Genomic DNA, 24,957 nt, shown 5'->3' on the forward strand with positions numbered 1-24,957 from the left:
CAATCGATCGAACAGCAAAGGTTCTTTCAACACATCATTCCTATTCGATCGAACAGCAAATACTATTCGATCGAACAAGCCATTCGATTCACTGTTCTATCACTCTAAATGTTTCAAGTGTTTCAAGTCTCTATATCTAATGATTAAATTTTTCACAGGGACGAGGAAAAGACACTAATAAAGGACACAATGTTCCATCTGCAATTGATGAGGTCTCTACAAAAGGAACAGAAGCAGAAAAAATGGCTGAGTGCTTAAGAAAAAGCAGAATTGCTAAGGCATTGTCTGATACAACAATAGTTTATGAATCTCATGTTAGAAGATTCTGGGACACTGCAAGGTTTGAAGAAAAGGATAATAAAATTCATGCAGTAGTCAAGAAGAAAGATGAAAACAACAAGGATATTGATGTTGAAGTAGTGTTTGGAGTAGAGGACATAAGAAGGGTTCTTGATTTACAAGATTCTGACAATGATCCAACGATCATGTCAGAACGTCTTGCTAAAGGGCTATGGTGTAGATTGGGATTTTCTTCACACATCAACGGAAAAATGTTCAAAAGGAGTTTCTCGAGACAATACAGATACTTAATGCATTGCTTAGTGCATTCCCTATCTCACAGAAAGGGAGCCTATGATGAGGTGTCTGACTACATAATGAACATTGTTGTAAGTATTGTGCTGAACAGGAAATACAATATTTCACAAGTGATTTTTGAATTTTTAAAAGAAAATTGCTTAGCCGGGAAAGACAAATACATTATGTACCCAAGATTCATTATGATGATCTTGGATGACAAAGTTAAGGATTTGCCAAAGAATAATGATGATATTATGGCAATGGCTGAAGTGAATAAGACTACTATTCTGAGAATCACAAAGGAGAAGGATGCTAAAACAAAAGAGTTGATCTGTGCATTAAAGGATGAAGCATACGTAGCTCCTGAAAATGATAGATGGAGACATGATAATAGTGATTCAGACAATGAAGACAATAAGATGAATGATATGATTGAAAAGAAAACCAGATGGTGGTGTATCAAAGATGGAAAGAGAAAGAGAACACCAAAGTCGACCCCTGTGGTAGTAATTAAAGAAACTGCAAAGGGTACAGTGATAGGGGGAGCTATATGATTCTTAGATTATGATTATGAAAATTGTTACTAATTTTGCTTTAAATAATTGTTTTGCAGGGTCTTCTGAAGAACCTCAAAGAAAGCTAATTGATGAACCTGTCATAGAACCGAGGGAGGTGGTTGATAAAGGTGTTGGTTTAAAAGAGACTTTGGAAAGCTATTTTAAAAAGCATGAAGAGGCTGAACAAGCACAAGCTCAAAAGAACTCCAGTAATGAAGATTCAGAAGAAACTTTATCTGAATCTGAACTGGTCAAAGAGACAGTGGGAAAAGGAAAGGTACAACTGAAGAAAAGACCTTTAAAGAAAAGAAAGAATTCTGAAGATGAAGATTCACCGTACAATCCTGAGGATTCCCAGAAAAACAGAAAGAAAAGAAAAGCTACTCGCACCGGTGATATTCCAAGAGTGGTTAGAGCAAAGAAACAGAATGCTAAATCACAAAAAGAGAAGGAAGGAAAGAAGAAACAGGACACTGCTGAAACTAGTCCTGTAGTTGAGATACCAAAAGAAGTTCCTTTAACAGAAATTCCAATAGAAACACAAACTTCTTATGATGATTATGTGGAGATCACCGGAGTCAAATCTGCTAAACAAACATCTGATCGTCATGATATTCCAGAATCATCACAACGAAAGACAGATTATTTCAACTTAGATTTTGATAGCCTTGGTGGTGCTACTGGAGATTTCTTTAAAGATATGCCAGAGAGTGAAGGAGACCTATTTCATGATAAAAAGATGAAAGAATTGGAAGAAAAAGTTAAAGCCTTGGAAAAGGAAAAGGAAGAAAACGAAGCTGTACAAATAAAGTTGAAGGAAATGATTGATGAGTTGGAGAAACGGCACGAAGACGTAATGGATGCAGTGTTTACAAAAGATGAGAAATTGAATGAATTGAAGGAAGATATAAAAGATAATGCAGAACTTATTAGCGCACTTACTGATGAAATTGCTGCATTGAACGCCAAAGTCAAAGACTTGCAGAATATCAATCAGACTTTGAATCAACTCTTAAATGAGATGAATGAAGCTTCGACAAATGAAATGAAGGCAATGAAGCTAGAGATGGAAGCTATGAGAGCAGATAAGGTGATGAAAGATAAGCAACTAGAAATGCTTACGGCTGTGATTGAAGCACATCTGAAGGTGAACATCCACGAGGCTTTTGATCAAGTTGACATTATCAAGGCAAATGAAAGAAGGAAAGAAAGAGAAAGACAGCTTGCTGAAGAAGCTAACCTGAAAAATAAAGGTATAGCAGAAGAAGTTGAAGTTGTTGGATCTTCACAAAATCAACTTGAGGTAGGTGGATCATCTTCTCAACCAGAAATTGAAATGGTGGATGCTCAAGATGTTACAGTAAATGATGAAGAAATGGTGGAAGCAGAAAATGAAGCAGTTCATGAACCAGAGTTTATTATGGTTGGTGAATCTGTAGAGCCTATTATTCCGGAGAATGTTTTGAGAGACATTCAAATCATACAAAGAAAGAAAAAGGCTAAAGAAGTATTACTACTGGAGTACTCTACCGACAAGTTTGTATTAGTTGGAAAAGCCTATAGAGTGCCCTATAGTGAAGAAGAATCTGCCAAGCTGTTAAGATTTTTTGAATTAAAGGAACAAGGGAAGATAGCTAGAGGAGAAGTGGAAGAAGAATCTGATAGTGATTTTTGGGAGGAAGAAGATGAAGATGATGATAAAGATGATAAAGCAGACGATAAATCCGATGATGATGATAAGCCTGATGATGATGATGATGATCAAGGCACATCGGGTTTGCTAATCAATGATCCATCTGTTCAAGATAAAGTAAATGAACTCATGAATGATGAAGTGAATGAACAGAATGATGATGCAGAGTGTGAAGGGTCATCTTCTGGAAACCAATCCGGTGATCAGGTACATCAACTCACATCTACTTTTATTTCTCTTTCTGAATATCATCAAGGAGAAGTAGATATTATCAGAACAAGAGCTGAAATGCTTGAGGAGTTGGGGTTAGAAGATGGGAAGTTTAAATTTGATATCGAAGATGAAATCCCAGAGTCTCCGATTAAAAACTTTGAACCACAATTTCCACTTGAAGCAGAATTTTATGATAATGTGACCATAGAGACTGATTCAGATTCGGAAGAAGAAAGAATAGATTTTCACTATGAAGGTGAAGACATGGCATTTCCTACATTCACAGAGTTATTTGAAGACATGAATGCAGAATTATTGAAGAGAAAAATTGAAGAAAGAGTTGCATCTGCTGATATGCCTGAACCAGTTCCAAGAGAAATTTCTGCTGAAGAGAGAAAGAAATGGTTCAGATCAATGCCAAAGGAAAGAAAGCCTCTTAGAGCCCTACAGTATTTTACTCATGATAAAGACTTATCTTGGGGTGATATTCTTTCTTGGGGGTATCTGGAAGACTTGAATGTTTATGCAATTCGAAGAGAGCAAGGTGTTCAATACTTCAGGTGCATTTCTGATCTTGCTACCTTACCTTGGTGGGACGTAGATGAATTGGTGGTTACAAAGAATATTAAACAATTCTACTACGGTCCTGAAGTAAAACAGAGAGACCAGAAGCTGTGGAATTACATCAAGTATCAAGCAACGATCAATTATCCAGATTGGAAACCACAGTTTCCTAAAAGAATTGTGAAGTATACAGCTAAAGGTGAGAAGGACGTTACTCTTGATGTCAAACCGCCAAAATGTTTGAAGAGCATGCCTTTAAGGGCTATTGAGCAGGATTTCTATGATTTATTTCAAGCATGGCTCTATAATCCTTCTACTGCTGAAGCTGTGATCTCTTTGTACGATAAAGACACTGGTGAAGCTAGGAAAATTTGTATTCTAGACCCGATGTGGCTGGTAAATTGCTCAAAGAAAGACATAGATTGCTTGTTTGTCAACAAGATAATCTATGACAAGAAAGACAAAGCCATTGCTCAGCAGTACCAGAGTGTAGTTGATGTCTGTTTTGCTAAAGAAATCAACTCTGGTAAGAACTGGAAAACTTCATGGAGAGAACTAGAGGTTGATGAGTTTCTAAAGGTGTACAAGAGAAGTTTAAGATCCAAGGAAATTCAGAGAAAAGCTGTTGAAAGAGGAAGACGAAATCTTGGATTTGTACCTCCTACTGATCAGACACCCATAGAGTCTGAAGAGAACAAGATCCCTAAGTGGGACAGAAAAAGAGATGGAGATCCAGTGTACAGAAATTGGTGGATAACAGAGGGAAGACATAAGAGAAGACAAATGTTAGCTGAACGAGAAGAGAAGAGAAAACAAAAGGCACGAGATAGAAGACGCAACAGGAGGTAATCAAGACTTTGCTGGAAGGGACTACAGCTTCATCCGAGGGGGAGTCTGTTAGTACATAAACGTCTGTAGCTTCCGTCAGCTTAAAGTCTTTATTTTGTTAAAGTTGTATAGTTTAATGTATAAGGCGTCAGAATACAGGGTTTGTTTTGTAAAAGTGCTGCTTTGTAAGCCGATCGGCTGGCCTAGCCGATCGAACAGCCTAACCGATCGAACAGCTGTTCGATCGGGTGGCCCAACCGATCGGTTAGCCTAACCGATCGGACAGCACTTAGCTTATTCTGACTTGCCTATAAATAGAAGTTCTGTCAGCTCATTTAGGACTTTTGAATCTGTCTGTAACCTAGAGAGCTGAAGTCTGTGATCAACTGGAACTTGTATCTTGTCATATATTTCAATTGAATTGCAGACTATTGAACATGGAAATCATATGTCTTTCTGTATCTGTATATGATTTGCTGGATTCCGCACAGCAATCATAGTGTGACATTCATTAACAGGAAGATCCCGATCAACCAGGGACCAACAGAACATAGCAGGTATATGATGTTGAAACATGGAAAACATGAAAGTAACAGGTAGGCACATGTGTTTCACCCCAAAACAGTTTGGAAAACAATAAAAGAGGGGTTCTATGTACTCACCTGAGATTGCTTTGAATTCCTTGTGTAATAATCACACAATGCTAGAGATCACGGGATATTAAACGGCACCTAATAGGTAGCTATATTAATATACCGGACCAAAATCGGAAGGATCGGATAGTATGCGGGTTCGTAAACCAAACGAGTATGGAGACTCGTGTAATATGGTTTAACAAAGCCTACATACTAATATGAAACTTAACCCAAGTGCTTGCGACCCATTACGACCCGTTTTAGGTAGCTTATGCTACCTTAACGCGTCGTTCGCGTAGAACGCGTTTGGAACGCCTAATATCGTGACCATAAGGTATAACCTCGGAAGGTTACAGCTATGGTCACCTAATGTGTTTGGTCGGATCCTAATGATCGACCAATTGGGTCGGGTTCGAAAGTATAAGCGATGGTTTAGATCGCTTACCTTACGACCCTATATAAGCACTATACTAAAAGTGACGAGCTAAGCATGTTAGAACATGCTTAACTAAGTTTAGAAAACAGGTTTGGCATCAAAACAAACGGCTTTGATGCTCACGAGTAGTTTGGTTACAAAATACGCAAGAATGCGCGTTTTGGCCGAAACTACGACTCGTCACTGAGCCTATATAACGTGGTAATCAGTAGGTATAGTCACTACGGACTATAACCATCGAGATCATGCTCACGTTATGAAGTTCCAATGAACTTCGTGTTGACCATAGGCTGGTCAACGCAGAAAGTCAACAAAACGTTGACTTTCGGACTCGAAAAGCGAATAAAAGAGCGAAAGAATACTTACGGAGGGTCCCCGAATGCTAATCTAGATCAAAATGGCTCAGGTATGAAACAAAGGTTCCAACTTAGAGCTCTTGATCAGATTTTTGTGGGTTTTACTCAAAGGGGGGGGGGTATTTATAGGAAAAGTAAAGCCGTTAGGATCGTTTCTTGAATATCGTGCCACGATCTTAAGCGTATACTTGTCACAAAGTTGTGGTGGCTCAAAATGACCCTTAACTCCTGAGATGGTGAAAGGGCATTGCCCTTTGGTGTGTTTGAAAGGCCAAATTTGCAAGAAAGACAAAATTTTAGTTACTGAAGGGGCCATGCGGCCTGCATCAGGATATGCACAAACTCAGGCGGGCCGCCTGGGCCTGTCTGATCTGCACATACTTTCAGAAATGGCAGTTTTGGTCCCTGTTGCGTATTTAAGCCATTTCCGACACTTCTAAGGCCCGTAAAGCCAACTTTAAGGCCCTAAAATGATGCCTAAACATTGTGGACATGAAACATGCTCAAAAATGTTCCGGATGTTGGTTCGTTTGGCCGTACGATCGTGATGTTCGGTTGATTACGACGGAATGCGCATAAGCGCGAAAAATGATCCAAATGACGCGACGAAAGGATTTTTCTCATGACAAACACTAAGGCATAATATAAGGATGCTTACATAAATTTTTGGATGTCCGGATGTATTCAGAACGTAAGTTATGCGCGAAAGTGCAAACTTGTGCACTTTTTGACACTTTTAGTCCCTGAATGATCCAAAAGTTTGTTTTAGCATACCAAACCCCTCAAACCCTATTTCTAAGCTATGTAAAGGACATTTATGGTATGTTTAACTTATGGACATGTTCCGGAATGTTTGTTATAGTTCAAATTGGCATACTTTCGCAGTTTGTCAAGTTTAGTCCCTGTAAGCGAATTAACTTGTTTTTGCCATACCAAAGCCTTCAAAACTTATTTCTAAGTTATGTAAAGGTTATTTAAGGTATGTTGAGTATGTGTTGATGTTCTGGAGTATTTGTCGCATTAAACTGAATACGTTTACGCACCAGTTTGCGTATAATTCTCAAGAAAGCGATGTAGAGTTTGAAATTGAACAAAAGTCAAAACATGAAAAATGTAAAACACAACCAAACAAACATTGGGATAAAATAACATTGTTTTATTGATAACTGAATTGTTCACAATGATTACAAGCATAAATGTTACAGTCTTCCCTACTTGTGGAAATTTCGTCCCGAAATTTATTTAGAGGAAACTCGTGAAAAAAGATGCGGATATTTTGCTTCATTTGATCTTCGCGTTCCCAAGTAAACTCGGGTCCACGTTTAGATTCCCAGCGAACCTTGACCAAAGGAATGCACTTGCGTTTAAGCCACTTGACTTCACGTTCCATGATTTCCACCGGTTTCTCAACGAATTTCAGTGTTTTATCAACACGAATTTCATCAAGTGGTATGTGGAGGTTCTCATCAGCTAAACACCTCTTGAGATTGGACACGTGAAAGGTTGGATGAACATTTCCAAGTTCAGGAGGTAACTCAAGTCTGTAGGCTACCTTACCGATTCTTTCGACGATCTTGAATGGTCCAACCTATCTAGGTGCAAGTTTTCCTTTCTTCCCAAATCTTATCACACCTTTCCAAGGTGAGACCTTAAGCAATACACGATCACCGACTTGAAAATCCAAGGGCTTGTGTTTTAGGTCCGCGTAACTCTTTTGACGCCTTCTAGCTGTCTAAAGGTTATCACCAACTTTCTTTACCTTATCTGTTGTCTCTAAAATGAGGGCAGGTCCAGTAAGTTGAGCCTCGCCAATCTCATTCCAGCAGACTGGTGAACGACATTTTCGACCATAGAGAGCCTCGAAAGGAGCCATGTTGATGCTGGAGTGATAACTGTTGTTGTAGGAGAATTCAATCAATGGAAGATGTGAATCCCAACTACCACCAAAATCGATCACACAAGCTCTAAGCATATCCTCCAGTGTCTGGATTGTTCTTTCAGATTGACCATCCGTTTGCGGATGATAGGCTGTGCTCAGATTAAGTTGGGACCCCATAGCAGATTGCATGGTTCTCCAAAAATGAGAAGTGAAACGAGTATCTCTGTCATAAATGATGTTCAAAGGAACACCATGTCGAGCTACAATTTCATCCACGTAGATTTGAGCAAGTTTGTCAGCCGAAAAATCCTCACGGATTGGCAAGAAATGCGCTGACTTGGTAAGACGATCAACGACTACCCAGATGGCATCGTGACCTTTCTTTGTGCGCGGGTCTTTAGTAATGAGATCCATAGTAATGTTTTCCCATTTCCAAACTGGGATCTCTGGTTGCTCCAATAAACCAGAAGGACGCTGATGTTCAGCCTTAACCTTAAAACAAGTAAGGCATTTTGATACGTATAAGGCAATGTCTTTCTTCATACCAGGTCACCAATACTGAATACGAAGATCCTTATACATCTTATCTGAGCCAGGATGAATAGAATAACGAGACTTATGGGCTTCATCCATAAGCAAGGTACGAAGATTATCTTGGCTTGGGACCCACAAACGGTCCATGAAGTAATATGATCCATTGTCCTTCAGTTCTAGAGCAAGAGTTATGTGATAAGGAAATTCCTTATCCATCAAACCTTGTGAAACACAAGCTTGCTGAGCCTGAGAAATTCGGGCTTGGATATCGGTTTGAATAACAGATTGGACACGAACAAAATGAAGCTTAGTACGTTCTTTGCGACTCAAAGCATCGGCTACGACATTCGCCTTACCAGGATGGTAGCGAATTTCGCAGTCATAGTCGTTTAGAAGTTCAACCCAACGTCGCTGTCTCATGTTGAGTTCTTTCTGATTGAAGATATGCTGAAGACTTTTGTGGTCTGTGAAAACCACACATTTTGTACCGTACAAATAGTGTCTCCAGATCTTAAGAGCGAAGACAACTGCACCCAACTCAAGATCATGAGTGGTGTAGTTCTTCTCATGTATCTTCAACTGCCTTGATGCGTATGCTATGACTTTGTTTCTTTGCATTAGGACGCAGCCAAGACCTAATTTAGATGCGTCGCAATAAACGACGAAATCATCATTGCCCTCCGGCAATGTTAGGACAGGCGTGTCGCAAAGCTTTTGTTTCAAGTGTTGAAAAGCTTCCTCTTGCTTGAATCCCCAATCAAAGGGCTTGATCTTCTGAGTTAGAGCAGTTAGAGGAACTGCAATCTTTGAGAAATTCTCAATGAAGCGGCGGTAATAACCCGCCAGACCAAGAAAAGAACGAACCTTATTAGGGGTAGTAGGCATATCCCAATCCTTAATCGCACTGATCTTGGAGGGATCTACATGAATACCTTGTTTGTTGACAATGTGTCCTAAGAATTGAACCTCTTTAAGCCAGAATTCACACTTGGAGAATTTGGCGAAAAGTTGCTCTTTCTTTAGGAGTTCCAACGTAAGACGAAGATGTTGCTCATGATCAGCTCGCGTCTTAGAATATATCAAAATGTCATCGATGAAAACGATGATGAACTTATCCAAATAAGGTTTGCAGACCCTATTCATCAAGTCCATGAAAACAGCAGGAGCATTAGTCAAACCGAATGGCATGACTGTGAACTCATAATGTCCATAATGAGTGCGGAACGCTGTCTTGTGGATGTCTTCTTCATGCACACGAAGCTGATGATATCCAGATCGTAGATCAATCTTTGAAAAATAAGAAGCGCCTTGCAATTGATCAAAGAGATCATCAATGCGAGGTAGGGGATATCTATTCTTGATGGTAAGCTTGTTAAGCTCACGATAATCGATACACATCCTAAAAGATCCATCCTTCTTCTTGACAAAAAGAACGGGAGCACCCCAAGGTGAAAAGCTAGGACGGATGAAACCTTTGTCGGAGAGTTCCTGCAGCTGCTTAGATAATTCTTGCATCTCAGACGGTGCAAGAAGGTATGGAGCTTTGGCAATGGGATTTGCACCAGGTACGAGATCAATACGGAACTCGACTTGGCGTGCTGGAAGTAGACCAGGTAACTCTTCAGGGAAAACTTCAGAATAATCCCGAACGACAGGAATATCTGAAATAGACTTACCTTTGCCTTTATCTGCTGTAACATGTGCTAAGAAAGCCACATAGTTCTTCTGTAAATACTTCCGTGCTTTAAAACAAGACATGAGTTTGAGACCACCGGCAGGCTTCTCACCACGAACCTGTAGGATCTCGCCTGTCGACAGCAGCACACTAACAACCTTCTCAGAACAAACTATCACTGCGCGATGCTTAGATAACCAATCCATACCCACTATAACGTCGAAGCTTCCAAGTTGCAATGGCGTGAGGTCAATAGGAAAAATATGGTCGTTAAGGTTCAACTGGCAGTTGCGTAGAACAGAATTAGGAACAATGGGTTCACCACTGGCAACTTCTACTGTCAAAGGTTTACCTAGTTTCGTTCTAGACACGCGAAGCATTGGCTCAAAAGACAATGACACAAAACTCTTGTCGGCACCCGAATCAAAAAGAACAGATGCAGGCTGATTATTAATAAAGAGCGTACCGTTCACCACTTCATTGTCTGCTTGTGCCTCCTGAGCATTCATGTTGAAGACTCGACCTCGAGCCTGAGCCAGATTCTGGTTTGCATTCTGGTTCTGGTTGGCTAGCCTTTGGCACCGGTTTCTGTAGTGGGTCAGATCCCCACAGTTATAACAAGCACCTGGTGGGTAGTTTGGTCATGCAGCCTGACCCTGTTGCTGAGCAGGGAGCTGAGCAACTTGTTGAGCAGGGTTCTGAACTATGCAATTTTGAGCAAACCGACAAACATCGGCAAGATGACCTGACTTCCCACAGTTAGTACAGAAACGGCACTGATGTTGTTGCTGATGGTGACTGTTGCATGGATTGCACAAAGGTGCACTTCCTGAATAGGGCTTCTTTGCTGGAGGCTGTGCGGCTTGGTTGGGAGCTGCCTGGTTAGCTTGGGCAGTGACAGCAAAATTTTGGGAAGCCTTACGCTTCCTTGACCCCCTTGAGGAACCAGAATCCTTTCCCTTCTTGTTTTGACCTTTCTTGCTATCTTCCTTGTCAGATGACTGTTTCTTGCCCTTGTCACCCTTCCTGTGTAATTTATTCTTCCGAATCTGCGACTCAGTCAATGTCGCTGATAACTCGATTGCCTGACGGAGTGTGGTAGGGTTGCTACCAGTGATAATGTCTTGTACCGAGTCAGGCAGGCCGTCGATGTACCTTTCGATAGCCTTGTCGAGTGGGGCGACCATAGTCGGGCAAAGTAGACTCAACTCCTCAAACCTATCAGTATATGCCCTGTGCTCGCCACTATCTTGCTTCAAATCATCAAACTCTTTCTCCAACGCTCGTTGCTCATGACGAGGACAAAATTCCCTCATCATAAGAGCTCTGAGTTCAGCCCACGTCTGTGCTAGAGCAACGTCTGCACCACGGTCTCTCATTACCCCATTCCACCATGTAAGAGCCCTCTTCTGAAACACGCTTGAAGAAAACTCGACCTTGCGATTATCCGGACACTGCACGTGGCGAAAGGTATTCTCGATGCTCTCGAACCATTGAAGAAGCCCAGTTGTTCCCTCAAAACCACTAAACTTGAGTGGTTTAGCTAAGTTAAAGTTCTTGAAATTGCATGTACCATTGTTGTTGTTGTTGGCTTGGTTCCATTGAGCAAAGAGATTTGGGAATTGAGCAGCCATCTGCTGCGCAATAATTTCGGCCAGCTCGGCAGTTGCTATCTGGTGTTCGCGTCGAGGAGGCATTCTAAAAGAGGAAAACATGAAAGGAAACCAGTGAGATGATTGGATGAAGAGAATGAGGTGAAATAGAATCAACAAAAGCAAAGATGGTGGTTATGCATCGCTAAGCAAACAAGCGACACATAATGTCTAATCAAAGTAAATGGGTCGATAATAATGCATTGCGAAGACATGCTCGCCTATAAGTGAACACTCACCCCAAGAGTTCCCAGGTAAGAGTGACTGGTCCGATTATGTGGATTTGTACGAACACTCTAGCCTTAGACAGAAAACTCAGGGTACAGGCATTCACTCTTCCAATTCGCACGTGTTCACACTATTAAAACACGAAAACCTTGACGAGATTTTGAAAATTCAAAGGGGTTCAAAACCTTATAACAGAGGGTTCAAAACCTAGTAATCAATCATCCTAGAACAGATGATTAATTTTCAAAGCGGATTCGGAACCGAAGTTCCCGTTGTGGTTATCACCTAAGGATAGGTGAAGTGCATGTTTTAAAATCTAAACACAAGATAACTTGCGTTAGGGTCCTAGAAAGTTATAGTCTAGGTCAAAGCATTACTAATAACCTAATTCCCTATAACCAATGGCTCTGATACCAACTCTTCTGTCACACCCCGGCCGCGTATAACATGCAACCGCAGCGGAAACGCCGGGGAGTGTTGTTGACAGAATTAATTGTTTCATAACCATGGAAATTAAAGTTACATTTTTATTTATCAAACAGAAGTGTTACATTGTCTTAAACAGGAAACAAAGAGTTCATAACATAATTATACTAGTCTAACTTCATTTTTAGTCTCTAAGGCACAGGTCCGCCCTAGTGTCAAGATCATCATCCTATGGAATAGCTCCTGAAAACACATGTGAAAGTAGGTACGTCAGCATAAAAATGCCTGTGAGATACATAGGTTTTGTGAAAATGGGATTCATGACTTGAGTTTAAAGAAATGTTTAATAACAGTCAGTCATGAACCTTGTAATTTGTCTTGCTTTGTAAACCATTTGAAAAACGATAATATCAGATGATATGTATAGATAAGTGTAAGGTTAAACGAGTAACCAAGTAAAATGAGTTGAATAAGATAAGTTGTTTGTAAAAATAATGTCTTGTGAAGAGTATGTTATTTGTGTAAAATGTAATGTGTCTAAACTGAAATGACTTAGATAACGCTACGATATGTAATATTATACAAGCATTTATATATAGGAAGTACCAGCGGCGTATCCACCATGTTTGTATCATATTACATACGCCACGTTACTCCAACCATTTACCCAAACCAACCACCATGTATATTGTTCATGTATAAATCGATTGTCAAGTGTTATTGTGTAAACCATATCAAAATGTCAATGTTCAATGTAAACCACCAAGTATGTATATCAATGTCAAAATGTTTATGTTTAATGTAGATCATGTAATGTGTACCCAAAATATATCTTGTATGGTAAGTGAGATGTATCAACTAAACCATATGTAAAATGCACAAAACAAGGTGTTGAAGTAAAACATGGTTTAAATCAACGTTATGTTTTGTGGAACAATGCATGCTCTACTGATATTAACATTTATGCGGTATTGTGAAATATGCATACATTCAAGCCTTGAGACTGTGGCGATAAACCCTTAAACAAATTAAAGGTTTATCTAAGTTATGTATATCGAATTCAGTCATTCCTTCCAATCCAAACAAACCCAGGATTTCAGGAACGGGAGTTGTCAATTCCTATGGTACCACTACCTACTAACGAATGGCGTAGCTAATGTTAATGAATGTATTGTTCCATGTTAAACAAACCAAATGCTATAACAAAATGGAGGCATGTGATGTAAACAATTGTACTAAGTATGCACACAATGGACATAAATAGCATGTAATGCAATGTGAAACAATGTACTAAGTACGCACACAATGGGCATACATAGCATGAAATGTATTGTAAAGCAATGTACTAAGTACGCACACAATGGGCATACATAGCATGAAATGTATTGTAAAGCAATGTACTAAGTACGCACACAATGGGCATACATAGCATGAAATGTATTGTAAAGCAATGTACTAAGTACGCACACAATGGGCATACATAGCAGGAAATGTATTGTAAAGCAATGTACTAAGTACGCACACAATGGGCATACATAGCATGAAATGTATTGTAAAGCAATGTACTAAGTACGCACACAATGGGCATACATAGCATGAAATGTAATGTAAAGCAATGTACTAAGTACGCACACAATGGGCATACATAGCATGAAATGTAATGAAATCACGGACTATAATGTACTAACGAACATAGCAGGTATATGATGTGGAAACATGGAAAGCATGAAAGTAACAGGTAGGGACATGTGTTTCACCCCAAAACAGTTTGGAAAACAGTAAAAGAGGGGTTCTATGTACTCACCTGAGATTGCTTTGAATTCCTTGTGTAATAATCACACAATGCTAGAGATCACGGGATATTAAACGGCACCTAATAGGTAGCTATATTAATATACCGGACCAAAATCGGAAGGATCGGATAGTATGCGGGTTCGTAAACCAAACGAGTATGGAGACTCGTGTAATATGGTTTAACAAAGCCTACATACTAATATGAAACTTAACCTAAGTGCTTGCGACCCATTACGACCCGTTTTAGGTAGCTTATGCTACCTTAACGCGTCGTTCGCGTAGAACGCGTTTGGAACGCCTAATATCGTGACCATAAGGTTTAACCTCGGAAGGTTACAGCTATGGTCACCTAATGTGTTTGGTCGGATCCTAATGATCGACCAAATGGGTCGGGTTCGAAAGTATAAGCGATGGTTTAGATTGCTTACCTTACGACCCTATATAAGCACTATACTAAAAGTGACGAGCTAAGCATGTTAGAACATGCTTAACTAAGTTTAGAAAACAGGTTTGGCATCAAAACAAACGGCTTTGATGCTCACGAGTAGTTTGGTTACAAAATACGCAAGAATGCGCGTTTTGGCCGAAAATACGACTCGTCACTGAGCCTAGATAACGTGGTAATCAGTAGGTATAGTCACTACGGACTATAACCATCGAGATCATGCTCACGTTATGAAGTTCCAATGAACTTCGTGTTGACCATAGGCTGGTCAACGCAGAAAGTCAACAAAACGTTGACTTTCGGACTCGAAAAGCGAATAAAAGAGCGAAAGAATACTTACAGAGGGTCCCCGAATGCTAATCTAGATCAAAATGGCTCAGGTATGAAACAAAGGTTCCAACTTAGAGCACTTGATCAGATTTTTGTGGGTTTTACTCAAAAGGGGGGGGGGTATTTATAGGAAAAGTAAAGCCGTTAGGATCGTTTCTTGAATATCGTGCCACGATCTTAAGCGTACACTTGTCACAAAGTTGTGGTGGCTCAAAATGACCCTTAACTCTTGAGATGGTGAAAGGGCATTGCCCTTTGGTGTGTTTGAAAGGCCAAATTTGCAAGAAAGACAAAATTTTTGTTACTGAAGGGGCCATGCGGCCCGCATCAGGATAGGCACAAACTCAGGCGGGCCGCCTGGGCCTGTCTGATCTGCACATACTTTCAGAAATGGCAGTTTTGGTCCCTGTTGCGTATTTAAGCCATTTCCGACACTTCTAAGGCCCGTAAAGCCAACTTTAAGGCCCTAAAATGATGCCTAAACATTGTGGACATGAAACATGCTCAAAAATGTTCCGGATGTTGGTTCGTTTGGCCGTACGATCGCGATGTTCGGTTGATTACGATGGAATGCGCATAAGCGCGAAAAATGATCCAAATGACGCGACGAATGGATTTTTCTCATGCCAAACACTAAGGCATAATATAAGGATGCTTACATAAATTTTTGGATGTCCGGATGTATTCAGAACGTAAGTTATGCGCGAAAGTGCAAACTTGTGCACTTTTTGACACTTTTAGTCCCTGAATGATCCAAAAGTTTGTTTTAGCATACCAAACCCCTCAAAGCCTATTTCTAAGCTATGTAAAGGACATTTATGGTATGTTTAACTTATGGACATGTTCCGGAATGTTTGTTATAGTTCAAATTGGCATACTTTCGCAGTTTGTCAAGTTTAGTCCCTGTAAGCGAATTAACTTGTTTTTTCCATACCAAAGCCTTCAAAACGTATTTCTAAGTTATGTAAAGGTTATTTAAGGTATGTTGAGTATATGTTGATGTTCCGGAGTATTTTTCGCATTAAACTGAGTACGTTTACGCACCAGTTTGCATATAATTCTCCAGAAAGCGATGTAGAGTTTGAAATTGACCAAAAGTCAAAACATGAAAAATGTAAAACACAACCAAACAAACATTGGGATAAAATAACATTGTTTTATTGATAACTGAACTGTTCACAATGATTACAAGCACAAATGTTACACCCACATTAGGTGTTTTAGTGATTTTCGCTTACTAGAACATCATTGATCCGATATCTTGTGTTAGTTCATCGATTACGTGGACCTACATTCGTTCAAATAGCAGTTCAAGTTTTTGTAGTTTGGGGATTTCCCAAACTAGTATGTAATGCACCCCAATTACCCAGTTTACCTCGGAAAAGTTCAGATCTACTCCCGACTTTCCAATTATCACAATAAGTCATTGAACAGCTTAAAAGTCCCGGCAGGTTCGTTAAATGCTTATTTTGTCGGTTTGATTCAAATAATATATTGCAAACGCACAATTCCCAAAGTTATAATTGTAAATTTAATAAAATTCTGAAAAAATATTTATAAGACTTTATTAATATTTAATAATTCAATTCTAAAAGTCCGTTTAACCAATAAATTGGCGATCAATACCATTCGAGTTTCAAAAATTCCAAAATGTTTTCTAAAGTGTTACAATATACCCAGAAACTCCCTGTAAAATTTTCAGGTTCAACCAAATTTCCTAAATAGGGTTTTCGGTTACCGAAAACTCGATAGATCGCGATTCTTAAAATCATAGTTAGGTTCAAGCAATGAACCCTGAAATTTTTGTGGATCGTTCTTATGCCAACAACAGTCTCTTTGCAAAATTTGATGATTTATTAAATCCATTTGATATTTTCCCGAATTAATGCAATTTAAAACCAATAAATTCACCATATATTAAATGCCAAAAATTCCCAAATTTTCAGAGACCTTATTTTCACCATATATGACCAGCCTGTAAAATTTCAAGTTCTAACAATACTCACACTAAAAGTTATGCTAAAACAAAGTTTTAAGGGCCTTAAATTCGATTTTCAGTATTATAACTTTTGTTTCTGGACCCTTTGAGCGATTTCTATACTTCCAGGGCCCGAATAACTCTAAGAATAGTACCTACAAACCATGTACAATACAAACATGTATTCACCATCATAATTCATAAATCAAGCCTTTTTACTACTCTTTTTCGGTTAGGGTTTAATTTACAAGTTTCTTGTCGAATTAACCGTGTTTTTTATCCAAATTCCAAAGTTTTCCACCATGAAACCTCATGAACCATCACGTTACGGGTATTATATAGTCGCTGTTGCCGTTTAAAAAAATATGTTTAAACAGCCCTCAAGGCCCAAAGAAAGTTTATGGATGGATCAAAACTAATTCTTTTTTTTTTGTTTGTTATAATCAACTTTTACATAAAAAAGAGCATGGAAACTACTTAGAAAGGCATGGTACCTTATATTTTTTTTTTCCTGGAACTTGATATAAAAAGGTTGGGGCAGAAGTATCACAGAGGTTAAAAGGATGAAAGGTTGCTGAAATGAAGGAAAGGATGGGGGTAATATGAGGCCGATCGAAATTAGGGGGACACTACAAGTGTCCCCTTTGACCCTTTGACCTTGGTTTTTGCAACATCAGGTGAGTATTAGCTGATATTTAGCATTTTGGGATAACGCTCATCCGGTTGGGAAAAGGGGCGCGAAACAACGCGTTTTTTCGCGCGGTTTTTGTGTTTTAAAAATACGATCCAACTTTAACAAAAACCTGAACGCTTTAACTTATTTGTTCAAAAGATTATACTAATGTTTTATAAGTCTTTTTAGACTTGACGGATGATGCAATGCATGTTTGGATGCTACAGTGCACGTTAAAATTGAAAACGTTACACTAAAGGGCAACTACTTTGTTTAACGTGTTTACTACATACTAAGGCCACAAAATCCCTATGTTATTATCTAAGTATCATGTTTACATAAATACATATCCCTGGACGCGTTTATGGCACGTTCGTTCGCTTTTAATTAGTTATTGCACTGCTAACCGGAAACCTTTCCGTTTAACCTGTTTTCTGCACTTTGAGGCCTCAATTTCACCACATTAATTACTAACGTTCATATGTTAACTATAACGTGTCCTCGGATTCGCCCGAGGCATAATCATTGTTGTTTCGTTAATCGTGTAATCCGTGCGTATCAATTAGGGTTTACCTGGTTTTGCCACGAATGTCACACAAACAACCATTTCAAACTCAGCTAAGGGATGGGATGTATTTCATAGTGTGTAGCTCAAACGAGTGCTACATCTTTCCAAAAGGCTTTGTCAATGTTTAAGGTGTTTACACAAACTAGCCAACCAAATATTGACTATCTAATAACCACGCTCACTCTAATTTACGTGAGACAGTTTCTTCGTAAAAGTGTATATCGTTCATCTTTCAACCATCACACTTATATTCACACATTTTGGCAAGCAAAACTTTAGACCTCTTACACCATGTGTAGTGGTAATGCCCCTAGTCTTGGGCGTTGTGCTCCATGTGGTAGCTCAGTCAGCAATGGAGCATTATGGGGCGTTTTCTAAAATGGGTGTAGTGTGGATGTGAGGCATTATGTTAAAAGGGGTGTAAAGAATTAAATAAAAAAAACCAACAAAAAAAAGCTATTGGACAAACAAAAGAACACTGCATGTGATTGGGCAAACCCTTTTGCTCTCAGGCGTGGAATAAAGCACGCTTCAACCAATTTTTGCAAACAAAACGCCCACGAGGGCGGCTGCCTGGGTGTTCTCCGGTGTTTTCTGGCAAAAAAACGCCCCATTCCCAGACGACTCACACATGGTCTAGGTGATTTTAAGTTATAAATAAATCTCACATCTAGATTCAAGCTCTAATTTAGCATAAGAAGTGAGTTGGTATTGTAATATTACCCATTTGCATAGGAGATATATCTTTCAAAAAAATTTGCATTAGGAGATATATATATCTCCTTTGGTGATTCCTTCCAAAAATAGTAGAGGGAGAAGTCACCGATAAATTCAAATGATACAACTTAGTTCTTATAAGGGTGATAGTGATTTTATGTCTTTTTTGTTTTCAAAATAATCAGAAAATATGTACCAATTTTGTTGAAGCTATCCCGAAACTGATTATTGACTTTCACCATACCAAAAACTAATAAATGCGACATGAGAACGCAATAATATGAAAACACCATACCAGGTAAAAAGCTAGCACTCAATCCAATATGTCAAATATAAAATATCAAACTCATGCAGCAGTTAGGCAGTCCTCCCAGGCTCCATATTTAGAGGTGAAAGTGCCACCACCCGTTTGCTGCACACACTCCAAAATAACCGCACGAGCACAAACATCCCAAGTCCTTGCCATCATCTCAAGTGACATTGGGTCAGAAAGCTTTCTCACACAACTATTGAACCGCCACTTTGCTTTTATTGAAAGATCTTCTTCATATTCCTTGCTGTGCAACGAAAACTAATTCTGTCACATGTCTAAAGTATAGTATTACATAAATACTATACTTTTTGTAATTATATATGACATGCTAATTATTTAAAAGAAAAAAATTAGAAAAAAGTGTTTTGGGTCTGTTTGGTCATGTTTTGAGCCGCCCAATTGTGCAGCTCTAACTGAAATGATCATTTTAGAAACATAAAGAAGAAGGTTGCATGGAATGAAAAATTGCAGGGAAATAATTTCCTACCTGACTTCAACAGGAAACTCATCCAAGAGTATTGGGGAGCAATTCGGATAATTTGCAGGAACAAGCAATCGCAACGGTTGTATAGGTGACTGCACATGGGTTTAAAGTCCATAAATGGCTCTAACATAATAAAGGGATTTGTGTTTTGAAAATGATGGCACATAAAAAAATATAAAGTAGCGTAAAATACCATTTGCATAGACGCGTATTGTGACTTGAGATTTGGACAAAGAGCTACAGCACTATATGAGCACTTAACAATGGTTCCTTTACCAACTTCTGGGTCAGCATTTTCCTGGCTAATATCAACCACAGTATCTATTAGTCCTTCATTTATTTCTCTTATTTCTTCCAATAGGGGATGCTTCATCTGCAACCATTTCACACACGTTAACAATATTGTTTTAGCGCCTACTCATGTCACTGTTTGCTTATGGGTTCCGTATACCAATTGGGAAGAAAAAAATACAAATCCTAACACGCTCGCATATGAGATAATACCTCAACCCGAGGCCTCTTTATGGTAGACGTTGCAGTGGATTCCAATTCTGAGTTCTCCAAATGATTAAAGCTGCTTGCAGATGATACAACATTTATAAACATTGGATTATTCATAAAGCGTTTCATTTTTCTTTTTCCCGTAGTTGTTGCTTTTGTCATGGCAACCAAGTCCTCACCAACGGCAGTTCTCGATCCATTACCTGGTGCCGTTCCAGCAATGCTATCAATCATACTAACAACCGAATCAATGTCTCTAACTGAAGCACTCAAGGATTCTGGTGAAATTGACTTCACCTGTTAAGCAAAGAAATACACAAGGTGTTAGCCATACTTTTTTAGTATTGGCTGGTTGGGTAATGGGGCAGACTGGATTCGGGTCAAAATTGGTAGCTCTTTGGTTCACTTTGGGTTAGGCCTGTATATGAACCGATTACCATTTACTCGAAATCCCAGTTACCAAACATGAAGGGGTAAAGGTAACAAAAGGCAAACCTGAAGGGCCAAAGTCGGGAGGTGGATTCACCACCGACTTTGTTTTAAGTATATAGGATGATATAACTACTTATGTATTTAAATTGAAACGAACAAACATAAACAAATGAACATAAACGGACATTCATGAACATAAATGAACGAACAAAATGTGTGTTCATGTTTGTTCGTTCAATTAAATGAACAGAAATGAACTTCCCGCCAAACAAGTTCACCAACAATTCATAAACGTTCAGTTCATTTACACGCCTACTTCGGGGTTGGTTTGACATGAACACTATTATTATGAAATTCACATTTTCCTATAATTATCTAGTGTGTCGATTATAATTATAAACATTATATTTATTCAGTTTAATCTAGTATTTAGACTAAAATAATTTAAGAGGTTTTACGCACGAAATTTACCCTTGAGTGACTTTTAACCTCTTTGACCTATTAGAGATATAACATAACCTGAATTGAAATCAATTTATAAGTAAAGGGCTTGAAATTGTCACCTCCAAGTTTATATTATCAGGAGGAGTAAATTACGTTTTTGGCCCCTGTGGTTATATCACTTTTACTATATTAGTCCAAAATAAGAATTTTTAACATATCTGCCCCCATGGTCTCTATAACTAACCATTTTGGCCCCCATGATCTTTAGACTTAGGGGCCAAAATGGTTAGTTATAGAGACCATGGGGGCAGATATGTTAAAAATTCTTATTTTGGGCTAATGAAGTCAAAGTGATATAACCACAGGGGCCAAAAACATAATTTACTCTATCAGAAGAGAAACCTAATGCAAACAAAGTTTTATTTATATTTTATAGGTTAGAAAGTTTAGAACTGATTACTGACCACTTTGAGTAAGCGTTCCAGAGGCTGTTCTATAGTAGTTAACTTTCCAGAATGAACGAAAGCACCATTGGCATCTGGATTTGTGCACTCTGCAAGCAAAGGTGAGGCAGATATTCCAGGAGTGCAAATATTTCCATCATTAGCAAGTAATGAAACACTTGAATTAATTTTATCGGTATCTCCCGGCAGGTTAGACGTAGATGGAGTTGATGGCGATGACACAAAAAACGGTGAGTTGGCAGGTTGCAAAGGTGTGCTGGATGTAGTCACAGAGTTGAACACGTTTTTCTGGTCAAGCTTTAGTTGTTTCAATGATTCTGACTTCATTTCAGTCTGCTGTTTAATCTTCAACTCATTGCTATCATTTATCTGGTTCACATTCAGCTTCATGCTATGCTTTGTTTGTGGGTGAAAGTGTAATTGTTGTTTATGCATTAACTGTTGCTGCATTTGTCGACTGTGAAGTTGCTTCAGTTGCTGATGTGGAAGCATGTTGGAACTTGGCTGCTGCTGCTGCAGCATACTCATCATATTCTGCTGTGCGGTTGAAGCAGAATTATGGTGCAAGGTCGCCAAACTATTATGCTGTAAGTTAACTGATTGCATCTGATTTTCATGAGGCTGCATTTGTGATTGGTGCAGAGAATTCATACGTTGTTGCAGTGTGGGCCCAGGTTTGCGCATCTGTGAACTTGTGAGATAAACAATTTCTCTCTCCAATGCGCCCAACTTTTCTTTATGGCTGGGAGATATGTTGTTTTTGGGGAGTTGTAGGAATTTCATGCAACGCTCCAACATATGTTTAAACTTTTTCAGCTTCTCAGCTTGATCGCCGTTTGGTTGCTGAGGAAGAGAATCATGCTGGTCAACAATAGTCATACATGAAATTATAACTTCAAAGGGTTTGTATCAGTGCTTAAAATGGATATGACCAAGAAACTTACCTGCTGCAATCTGCCTAAAATTTTCGGGTACAGATCGGCCAGCCCTTGAAAATACTGATCCTTCATAGCTTTCACCTGTAAAATGGAAGATTGTAGTTGCATGTTCAAATTGTGTAAATAAAAGGAGATCCATAATTGTATTATTCATTTGTCTTTAAACTCATAGTTATTAAAGGCGTTAGGCGCACCCAAGGCGCATAGGCCTCGCCTGGGGCCTAGGCGCAAGGCGCAAAAAAGCGTGGGCCTGAGGAAAAAAAAGCGCACAACAAAAAATAAATTAAAATATTTTTGTATAATAGAAAATTAATACTATTCTTCATATAAAATAAACTAAAGCTATTATATAACATTTAATATCGTCTATTTAATACGAAAAGTTATAAAATGCTAGTTTATTAGTGTATAAAAGTAGTTTCGTTAGATAAAAGTAGAAATCTAGCTGTAATCTTGCCGTAATTTAAAAAATTTGGCCGGAATCTACGCATGAACCATCACATGGAGAATTAAAGCGCAATTGCCTCGCCTCGCTAGGAAATTGGGCCTAGGCGCAAAAGGGGATGGCTTTTAACAACTATGTTTAAAATTACAGCACCTTTTGATACACCTCTTCTTGACAATCTCCACTGTTTGGATTTCCTGTCTGAGCTGTGGAATCTGAAGATGCTACAGAACAAAAAAAAAAAAAAAAAAAAAAAAGAAAAAGTTTAAACACTTAACATACTCTTGAAACTAATTCATAATAAGCTCACATCAAAAACAGAGTATGAGATTAACATGTGCTTACTTGATGAAGCCTCTGGCATAGCTCTCTGCTGATGAAATGATGCTGGAAGCCTCTGGTTCATATTTAGTTGGTGCTGAAACTGAGCTGACTGTGGAATCACCTGTGGCTGTAATTCCATTTGTGACCTTTGACCTTGCGTTGACTGCAGCAGGTGTGATGAATGCATGGTGGATTGAGCTCCAAGCGACTGCGGCTGTTTTTGATGGCCCAAATGCTGCTGAATAGCAGAAAAGTTGTTATGTTGACCAATTGATTGTGCATTGGAAAGATTATTATTCTGCTGGCCAAACACCCTTGGCTGCTGCTGCTGCTGCTGCTGCTGCGGCTGTCTTAGTTGTCTTAGGGCCAACTGTTGACTCAAATGAGGTTGCTGATTTTGTTTAATGGTAGAGAGAGAAGACGGTTGCAACATTGTGGGCTGCATAAGTGCATAATTCTGATGCTGTTGCTGAACGTGTGGTTGAACTGAGGTTGTATTATTCTGTTGCAGCAGCTTCTGCTTTGCAATTTGCTGCTGATAAAGATAATGCTGTGAGCTTTGACTTGCCGGTATCTGCCTTTGAGTTACGGAAATGTTCTGCAAGCTTGAATTTTGGGTGGCGGTGGAGCGCGCTATTCCAGATGAAGAAACATTATTGTGGATGCTCTGAGGTAAGATTTGTTTACCAGCTTGATGATGAGAGGGTACAGGAATACCTTGGTTATTCAGTTGCTGCATGCCCTGAGAACCTTATGGTCAAATAAACCATACAGCAAATGTTTTAATGCAATTCTTAAATATATATAAGACGATATTTTAATAAACCCAAGGAAATGAAAGTAATCAAAAGTACCTGAATCACAAGTAGCGTTGGACGGCAGAGAATTGGGCATATGATTTGCAGATCTGTTCTCAATGCCCATCAGCTTGAGAGATATTCTCCGCATATAATCAGCCTGCAAAACCCCCCCAAATGAAAAGAATATATCGTTGAACTTTCTTTATCAAATATGACTTAATTTTCTAAATAATAATATTAGCATATTATATAGTAGAAAACAAACCTGGCTTGTTGCAGCAGTATAATATTTTTCTTCAAACCTCAACGCAAAATCCTTAAGTTCATGTAGCTTCTCTGGTCCAGAAAACTGAGGTTGCTTCTTCAAGTTATCCATTCTACATAAACCATATGTTGTTTAGAAAAAATAAGCATATATAAATGACCCCAGTTTTGAACATGAAAGAAGGTATAATTTTTCAAATAATATAAGCAAATTTGAAACCGGATTGTTAATCATAAGAAATGGAGTTTAATTATAATAAAAACATACATCTTATCGACAAGCTTACGACGTGAATCCGGTGGCAGAAGAGTCCTCCAGTCCACGGCGCCTTTCCAATTACTTGTATCCATCTATCTAATCTCACGATGATTACCTAATAAATATTATATGAATGTATTTTTAAGTTATCGATTTTGGTATGAATCTGAAAAGGATGGAGGAGGAGATTCGTTACAGGCGGAGTGGTGAATGGATCGGAATTGTAGCGACGATGATCGGTGGTTTCTTCTGCTTTGTAACCCTCCCTTTTCATGCAGCAATTTAAATACGCGTTTGCTTCCTATGCAAATACAACCCCACTCTTATTTATTATTTCTTAAATAAATAAATAATACTTATCCTTTTTTTAAACATCCTTTACTTTGCTATTAAGAAAAAAGAAAAATTTAATATTCTTGTAACGTTTGGGATGACCAATTTATTATTTGTAAAGCTTGTGATAACATATATTATCTATATCATTACGATGAACAGTAGATTAAATCTTTCTTTTTTAATATTGTTTTTC

The 24,957-nt window shown here is 38.7% G+C and overlaps 1 protein-coding gene across 4 annotated transcripts; it reads right to left on the reverse strand.

The window, feature by feature from the left end:
- Positions 1-18,909: 18,909 nt before the first annotated feature.
- On the reverse strand, positions 18,910-24,718 carry LOC110939651 (mediator of RNA polymerase II transcription subunit 15a). 4 transcript variants are annotated; one of them, XM_022181228.2, is made up of 13 exons: positions 24,625-24,718; positions 24,438-24,543; positions 24,171-24,282; positions 23,960-24,062; positions 23,823-23,855; positions 23,127-23,738; positions 22,935-23,005; positions 22,343-22,417; positions 21,399-22,259; positions 20,062-20,355; positions 19,751-19,930; positions 19,561-19,649; positions 18,910-19,317 (listed from the first exon to the last, which is right to left on the reverse strand). In XM_022181228.2, the coding sequence occupies exons 2-13, from the start codon at positions 24,518-24,520 to the stop codon at positions 19,107-19,109; spliced, it is 2,724 nt and encodes a 907-aa protein (XP_022036920.1). In that variant the 5' UTR covers positions 24,521-24,543; positions 24,625-24,718; the 3' UTR covers positions 18,910-19,106. The 4 variants fall into 4 exon arrangements, with proteins under 4 accessions (XP_022036920.1, XP_022036919.1, XP_022036918.1 ...); XM_022181227.2 differs by having other exon boundaries at positions 21,399-22,241; positions 23,127-23,855; XM_022181226.2 differs by having other exon boundaries at positions 23,127-23,855.
- Between the last annotated feature and the right edge of the window lie 239 nt (positions 24,719-24,957).

The sequence above is a fragment of the Helianthus annuus genome, chromosome 7 (assembly GCF_002127325.2).
Source record: "Helianthus annuus cultivar XRQ/B chromosome 7, HanXRQr2.0-SUNRISE, whole genome shotgun sequence".
Classification (NCBI taxonomy): Eukaryota; Viridiplantae; Streptophyta; class Magnoliopsida; order Asterales; family Asteraceae; genus Helianthus; species Helianthus annuus.